Source organism: Monopterus albus, unplaced genomic scaffold (assembly GCF_001952655.1).
Source record: "Monopterus albus unplaced genomic scaffold, M_albus_1.0 scaffold144.1, whole genome shotgun sequence".
In the NCBI taxonomy this organism is placed as follows: Eukaryota; Metazoa; Chordata; class Actinopteri; order Synbranchiformes; family Synbranchidae; genus Monopterus; species Monopterus albus.
The window spans coordinates 449,403-457,242 of record NW_018128024.1 but is presented as its reverse complement, the minus strand read 5'-3'; the positions used below and the strand labels follow the sequence as shown (position 1 = coordinate 457,242).

General features: G+C 40.1%; 1 protein-coding gene across 1 annotated transcript; it reads right to left on the bottom strand.

Moving 5' to 3' along the window:
- Nucleotides 1-1,462: 1,462 nt before the first annotated feature.
- On the bottom strand, nucleotides 1,463-7,116 carry LOC109968197 (synaptogyrin-3-like). Its single transcript, XM_020614281.1, has 4 exons — nucleotides 6,891-7,116; nucleotides 5,021-5,255; nucleotides 3,966-4,111; nucleotides 1,463-2,141 (listed from the first exon to the last, which is right to left on the bottom strand). Exons 1-4 carry the CDS (start codon nucleotides 7,002-7,004, stop codon nucleotides 1,914-1,916), a joined length of 723 nt encoding a protein of 240 aa, XP_020469937.1. The 5' UTR covers nucleotides 7,005-7,116; the 3' UTR covers nucleotides 1,463-1,913.
- Between the last annotated feature and the right edge of the window lie 724 nt (nucleotides 7,117-7,840).

Below are 7,840 nucleotides of genomic sequence, written 5' to 3'. Positions count from 1 at the left end.
ATGCCATTTTATAAAATATATTTCTCCAAAAACAGCAATTTGTGCAGCAGCTTGTTCAAAGTGGAGCAAATGGGAATAATATATTTAACCAAGTCGGAGTTTTTGCTGTTAAATATGACTTCTATGCTTTCGACCTACAGTAAACTGTCACTGAATGTTGCTTGATCATTCTCAGATCAGAGGTTGAGAAAACTTTGTTATCTTGTTGATTGGCCAGAGATTTTCCTCCCACGCCTGAATGCACCCAACCCTTGACAGCCAGAAAAATCAATTCACACTTAAAGCCTTTAAGGTAGAATCATGTAGTGTGACCTAGGCTTTTGTAGTTTCTACCTCGCTTTATCTCGATCCCACACATTGGAATGTCCTGTCATCTTAGTTTTCTCACTCCCAGCCACTTTCCTTTTCTCCGTCTTAGTATTCTCAGGGTAGAGGTAGTTCAGAAGCAGGTGAGTGTGAAGCATGTGATCAGATGTCTGCAGATTCACATTGCCCCCTGCTGCCTGAAGCTGGAGCTGGCCCGAGATTATGCCGTATAATGAGTGTGGGATGATAATGTAGACAGAAGCAGATGTACAGAAGGGCTTATTTAAGTGATATAATAGCATGGAAGACTTTGTAGGAAAAGCCTAAGATTATATTTTATTAATACAGCAGCAACGATAGGATAACTAAGGTGAATTTCTACATTTTTTGAATGTCAGTAAATGTGCTGGTGCTGATGGATGATGAGGATGCCTGTGTTACAGGAGGCTGATTATAGTAATGATGATGATAATGATGACTCTAGATGATGCAAATGTTCATAATGCTGAATAATGTTCCTGCAGATGCTTGGAAGCAGTGAACAATATACAGTAAGCTCAGCCGCAGTAACATGATTGGACAGTGTTGGAATAAAACCACTTCCTGTCTGACTTTCATTTGACTCCATAACCTTACTTCTCCCCTAATCTATAGAGAACTTAAAAAACCTCACAGTAGGAGGGGTTTCAGTCCTTCAACATGAGCCGTTAAACCCAAAAATATAGCTAACACAGCTGCTGCCTGCTGCAGATAATGAATTCAACACAACTTGAGTACCCCATCTAATGATGGTCTTTTTGCAGATGTTGATTAATATGCCTAACACATCCTTGGGTCTTGGTCTAAATACATAATTATATTACAAAGAACTTCTCACATTGGAAAAAGCAAAGAGGAAATTATTTAAAGATGATGCCAACAAAAGGCAGACTCACAGTTCTGGCAGCGATGGTGGATAGATTTTATTTCTCATATTTCATTAAACCATTTCAGCATATTACAATAAAATATTTAATGACATGAATTTTTATGCTGAAACACTATAAAATTCAGAATGCATTAAGCTTTCCTGCTTTTATTTTCCCTGTCAGGAAAACATACTGTACCTACTCTATTTCTGAAGGTTCTGCAAGTCTGCAGGGCAGCTTCTGATTGGTCAGACTGACTGAGGGCAAACAGAAGCAGTTAAAGGAGCCATATATCTTCACTGTACTCCATATTTCCTTCAGTAAACACCTTGTATCCCTCCGTAAGGCAGATGGAACGTCAACACTGGTGTGCATTTATGTTGCACCTCACCATATGAACATGCAGTCAAGGTGTGTGTGTCTGTGTATTTCAGTTGAATATACATGTTTCCAGGTGTGAGTGAACAGAGCTGTGTTTGCGTGCGTCAATATCTGTGTGTGTGCATGAACATAAGACAGTATTCTTGACACAAACAGTTACAACTAACTACTGAAATTTGAGCCAGCAGTTGCCATGGTGAAAATAGATCATACATAACATGACCCAAAATCCAACCAGTCCCAGGAAAGGGTGGAAAGCCACTACAAAGCAAGGCAGGAAGTTGTCCACGCCTCCTCTTTCTTTCTTTCTTTCTGTTTCTAGAAGGCTGGAGCCATGGGTCTCTGCTGTGTGAGTTTCTGGGGGTCCAGGGTTTCAGTGAAGGGTGGGGCTTGATAGGGGTTTGTGGTCACTATGGTAGTGCCGTTGGCAATGGGGTACGGTGTAGCTCGAACGTTGCTGGGCACATGGTCCAGGTGTTGCCATGTGAATAAATTTGTGTTGCTGCCAGTTAAGAAGCGTCGCAGTGCACTCAGTGTCAGTACAACCTGTTAGTAACACAAACACACGATAGCAGAGGCTGTTAGTTACACACTAATTTGAATTAGAAAAGTGATTACTGTTATAGCACTTTTTCACAAGGCTAACAGTAAACACCCACTGAAAGAGGTGGACATGAAGTATGCCCCCAGTCACACATGCAAATCAGTTTGCATTGTGGGATTTCAGGCAATTCAGAACTGAACACTGTATGTGAAAAACCTCATTTGCATTAACTTTATGAAACTGGAGCAAAATTTACCTGAAACCCTCTTAGTGATTTGACAAAATAGCCACAGGTGTTTTATGAGGACTGGATACAGCACTGCCACTCAGTCATTCAGCCAATTTTTCCCACTGGCCACTTATTGTACTGCAAAGAGAAATCATCCTGCGGACCAAATTCCTCCATAGACCCACAAACCTTTGACATAACACCTCAAACTGCAAACTAGGTCAGTTATCATTCTTTGTAATATGATTTTTTTAAATTTCATGTTTCAAATTTAAAAAAAAAATCCCAGAGCCTAGAAAACAGAGTTTTATTTTTGTGACATCATCCCAATGAAAAGTCTACAGGCTGAGCAGGCATGTGCAAGTGAGGGGAAACACCAATATGCCTGTACAATGGAGAAGCAGACCCAGAAACTAGAAAATCTTTTTGGCTAATGCATCACATGAGTGATTTTCATTCAAGTGACTGGGCGCCTTGTTTTGTTTTACCCATATGAAGAGTTTTGCCTGATGCAAACACTGAATTACCTGATTGTCTAATAGCCTAAATCAGGTGGGATAGGAAGTGGTGCCTCTCCACTATACTACCCCCCTCCATGACACTGTGTTCTCTGCAGAACTTGTGTTATTCAGGCTTCTCTGAACTGTTTCAAAGTACTGTCCATAAATTATCCCCACCTGTCACCTAGCGCAGGTTATAAGAAACATTTTTCGAGCCACAAGTCATTTCAAACAGCCAAGCCATGGAGGAGCTCTCATCAGCTAAAGGTCTGAAACAGTGGCTGCCAGACAGAAGAGGTCACAGAGAGAGTGGGACAAAGAAAGAGCAAAAACAAGGGTTAACATCGGCTTCGCTTCTTGAGATGGCGAGTGTTAAAAGCAGCTGAATTTCTCAAATTTGATTCACATGTGGTCTTTTTCCTTCTGGATGTGCTAGTAGGTAGCTTTAAAGCTAAAGGTAAAAACTGTTTTAGTAAGATTAGCGAACATGGTCAAAATTTTAGTTTTGTATTCCATTTATATTATTTTAATTTGGGAGTAATTCACACTTTGTGTAATATTAGTGCTTTGTGTGTTATTAGCAGTAAAAGAAGCATTTTACTGGATTGCCAGATTTATTCAATATTCAGCTAATGTGAGCTTTGGACATTTTATCCAGTTTGTAGCAACCAGGCATCTGTGGTTTATCTTATTGCTAGGAAACAGGATGTGATGGCAGGGACAAGGTTAGCAGTGGCTTATCGTGTCAGCTTGTTTTGAGTCTTATTAGACCCTGTACTAACTGACAATATGACAAATTTCAGGTATGACCTAAACCAACCAGTAATATACATGTGTGAGAGTTTGTGTTAGACAACTAGAGAGAGGGTGGGAGGGGTCCTAGGCAGCAGCCCCTGTTTATGCTCGGTGAAGGAAATGCTCTTAAATCTGTTCATTGCCAGTAGACTCTGATAACCCTGAAAATTCAACACACACACACACACACACACACACAGAGAGGCACTGCTGGTTAGACTCTGAGATGACAGTGAAGACAGACACACACATACACAAACAGACAAAAGACAAACTCTATAAACAGGTATCACCATACAGACCCAGCTAAGGATGGAGAAGAAGCAGAAAGCGATGGTGGCTCTGGCAGCATCTGAGCCCTGGGCCAATGGCAGTTCATCTGGCGAGGTCGCCTGCCACTGATTGGCCAGAAAACAGAAGCCAACAAACCACAGGAAGCTGGCCAGACCTGAAGAGGAGGAGGGATGAAGATGAGTCAGTCGTTCCAACTTTAGGTTGTAAAAGGTAATTATCTTTTAAATGCCTTCTTTAAACATACTTTAATTGGTGGGATTTTATCTGATATTTTTACAGAAGTTGCTTGATTTTTTTTAACCTAATTTGGTTGGTTTATTATTATAATTTAAAAACATTTTCAAATAATTTTGTCTTTTAAGTAACATGCTTCAGGTCAGTTGTTGTTACTGTTAATGATACTGGAAAGATTTTAGGGCAACTGTAAAAAAAAAAAGTAGAGTATTAGAGTTCTCACTTAATCTCAGAATTCTGTCTTTAAACATAATTCTGACTTTTTCACAGAATTCTGAGTTTTAACCCTCAATTGTTCTGTATGAAAATTACATGAAAAGAAGTAAAGTCTGTAGCCATGCTAGCAGTTCTGAGACTAATGCTATCAGCATGCTAAGATGCTCACAGTGGCAATGTTAACTTACTGATGATCAGCTGGTGTAACTTTAACCATCTTTAGCATGCTAACATTTTCTAACTAGCACTAAACACATATTGCAGCTAAACATCAGATAAACCTGTCATGTCGTCATTCATTGCATTCATTGTATAACCATAATGTGTCACTTTTACATTTCAGTTTCCATCTCTTTAAAGAAAGGAGATGCTGTGAGCTTAAGAGGTGCCATTAGGTGTCTTTTGATACTGCTGGACAGACCCAGGCTAGCTGTTTCCAGTCTTTATGCTAAGCTAAGCTAATTGGCTCTCTAAGTTTACTCTGAGGACTGATATGGGTCTAGTTTCATGTCTCATTATATTTATAACATGAAATTTGAAAATTGCCATATAAATTTTATTACATATTATTAGATATTAAGCTACAGGCCATGATGTTTGTGTTTATTTATACCAGAGAAGATGAGGTCTAACAGGACAGCACGTCTTCTGTCCCTGATGCTGCTGATGCTGGGGAAGTAAACATCCAGGATCAGAAAACAAATGCTGCCCAGGAAACAGGCCACACCAACAGTAACACCATAGTTACAGGCATCAGCGTTGTTGTTGAAGACGCAACGCAAACGCTCGCTGCCAATGTTGATGTAGCCCTCGTTCACAATGCAGCTGAACACCACGATGGAAAAAACCTGCAGAAGAGACACGTGGGCTGGTTTATTACCTAACATATAAAAGAGAATGAAGTCACACTGGTGTGTGAATGCCTTTCATTCCTCATACAAGCCACACACAGACACACCTGCACACACACACTGCTTCTATTCAAGTGAGTATGGATGAGATGCAGAAACAAAGATATAGACTCTTCAATAATCATGTCATAGCATTAAAGGGTTAGTTGTCCTAAATTATTAGTATTTTAGTAATTTTAGTAATTTAAAATAGTAAAAAAAAAAAAATCTGCTGTTTTTTGAAGAGGCAAATGCATTCAGGACACAGTCTGTTTTACTGAGGAACACTGAATGTAAACATAACATTTATTTGTTTATTAAAAAAACTTCATATGGCACATTTAAATGTATTAAGAATATATTTTGATGTGGGGAATGTATACAAGACATGACTTCAAGATGTAGGAGCTGCCATAAACATTTCATTGTGCATGCCATAAAATGTCTCTGGGTCAACTGTATTTGCTTGATTTTCTTGACTGAGGTCTCAGTATCCTAGCAAAAAAGACCCAGGCCATCTGAAAGACCATTAGAAAACAAGTGTTTTGCACTTTCTGTGAACTGATCCTTTAAAATATTTTGTTGCTTGTCCTTACTGAACATGTAAGCAAATGTAAGACATTCACCAGATTGTACTTGCACAATATGTCAACAGTTTCCAAAATAATTGTGAAAACATAGAATTTGATTTTTGTACTTGCACAATATGTCAACAGTTTGCAAAATAATTTTGAAAACATCAGTCGTAGCTTTCCTGATTAGAACTGAGCAATTATTCTGTTTAGCCATTATTCAAGCAAAAGATAACCAGGTTCCTGTGCCCCAGATGAGAGCATTTTGCTGCTTGTCTTTGTCTTATAAGATAGTAAATTTAAAATCTTTGAGTTTTGGATGATTGGGTAGACGAAGCAAACAGTCTGATGGGCTATGGCCACACTATAAAGACCAAATTATTGAAGAATATCTATTTGTTTTTCTTATCTTTAATGCTTCCTTATGACTTGAGTTTGTTTTTATTGCAGTATTTTGTTTTAGGGTTACATGTGCTTTATATCAAGAAGCACTGGCAAATTGCTTGTGACAAATTATGTTGAATGAAAGTGAATTAAGCTTATACGCTTCTGTTAAAGTGCCATGCCTCCTTTAAAATCAGATTGCTCCTTCAGTGCACAATAAATGATGTATGGTGACTCACAGCTGCACAAGATCGCGCCAGAGAGACAGCAGGGAGGTGATACATTCTGTAACCCAAAGCTTTCCCATTTGTTCAGTCTAGACACAAAGAGGCTCTAAATAAACATACGGTAATCATGACACTGGAAACTGCATCACAGAAAATGATTTTAGATTTTAGAAAAAGCTGCAACACGTTCGTGAAATACACAACACAGTAGAGCTTTTACTCAAGGATAAGCCATCTTTATGAAAATGTGGATTTACATTGATTCTAACCTGTCTAGACAAAAGACACATCAGCAGAAAGAGGCAGAGAGACATAAAGAATGTGAATGGATCAAGACGGGAGAGAGAGAGAGGAGGTGCAGATAGGCTCCTTCATTGATGATGGCTCACAGATTGCACAGGAGAGCTTACCCAAGACAGCAGTCTGAGGATGGTCCGGGGATGCGTGAAGAAAGCGACAGGATCGAAGGCGATGCTCCCGGCGCTCCCGGCCTTCCTGGCGCCGTACGCGCCCGCTCGCTCCATCGCTCCGGGTTTCTGTTGGCGGACGCCCGCTAAGAGAACGAGAGGAGTCGGTCAGAGAGTTGCGCGGAGCGGCGGCGTCCTCCTCCAGCCTCCGTGTGAAGTCACAGCGCGTCACAGGCTGCAGTCAGCTCATCATGGGTTTAGATTAAAATGTAAATTTAAACTAATGTCCTTTTGAGTATGCATTCTATGTGTTTTAAGACTGTATGCTCATCAGGAAGACGTTTTCCTAAAAATAAATTATTAATGTGCAGTTGGTGTATCCTACAGTAATTTGGGCTATTTTCAGTAGCACATGATCATTAATGGACTCTCAGTGGAACCTTTTACAAAATGCTTTAGTTGAAATAAAGATTTTTGAGATGAATAATTGAAGAAATTAAAGTGTTTAAGTCATTGGGCTGAGCGAGCCAATGGCAAACCAAGTTTATCAAAAATCTACATTTCCATCAGAAAATATTGCCATAGAATTATGGGCGGAACACACAGTATAGATACCGGCTTTCATCAAACTTGATTTGACAGGTGAAAGGTTATCCAATCAGAAGCTTTGTCCCGCCCCCATCTCATTGAAAGCTACCAAGATGCTAATGATGAGGAAGAGGATGATGAGGAGGAGGAAGAGAAGGAGAACCGAGACCCAGCAAATAAGAAAAGACGATATCCTGCAGAGCAGCCTGAAAACACCCGCGACCTGCTGACCAAAGTGATGAGGCAGAGCGAGAGCTCCATGGCTGGCGGGCGGCGCAGCACCCTGCAGGCGAGAGCTGAATCCAGGATCTTTAAAGCTGTGTGGGAGACAAACGGCAGCAGTTCGGGGAGATGGTACTACAAAG

Excerpts from the sequence above, each read along its gene's own strand:
- LOC109968197 (XM_020614281.1), bottom strand. The coding sequence starts at position 7,004 with ATGGAGCGAGCGGGCGCGTACGGCGCCAGGAAGGCCGGGAGCGCCGGG. Across the intron at positions 5,256-6,890 it reads TCCTCAGACTGCTGTCTTGG|GTTTTTTCCATCGTGGTGTT; the intron begins GTAAGCTCTCCT and ends TCTCTTCTGCAG. Across the intron at positions 4,112-5,020 it reads GTTAGACCTCATCTTCTCTG|GTCTGGCCAGCTTCCTGTGG; the intron begins GTATAAATAAAC and ends CCTCCTCTTCAG.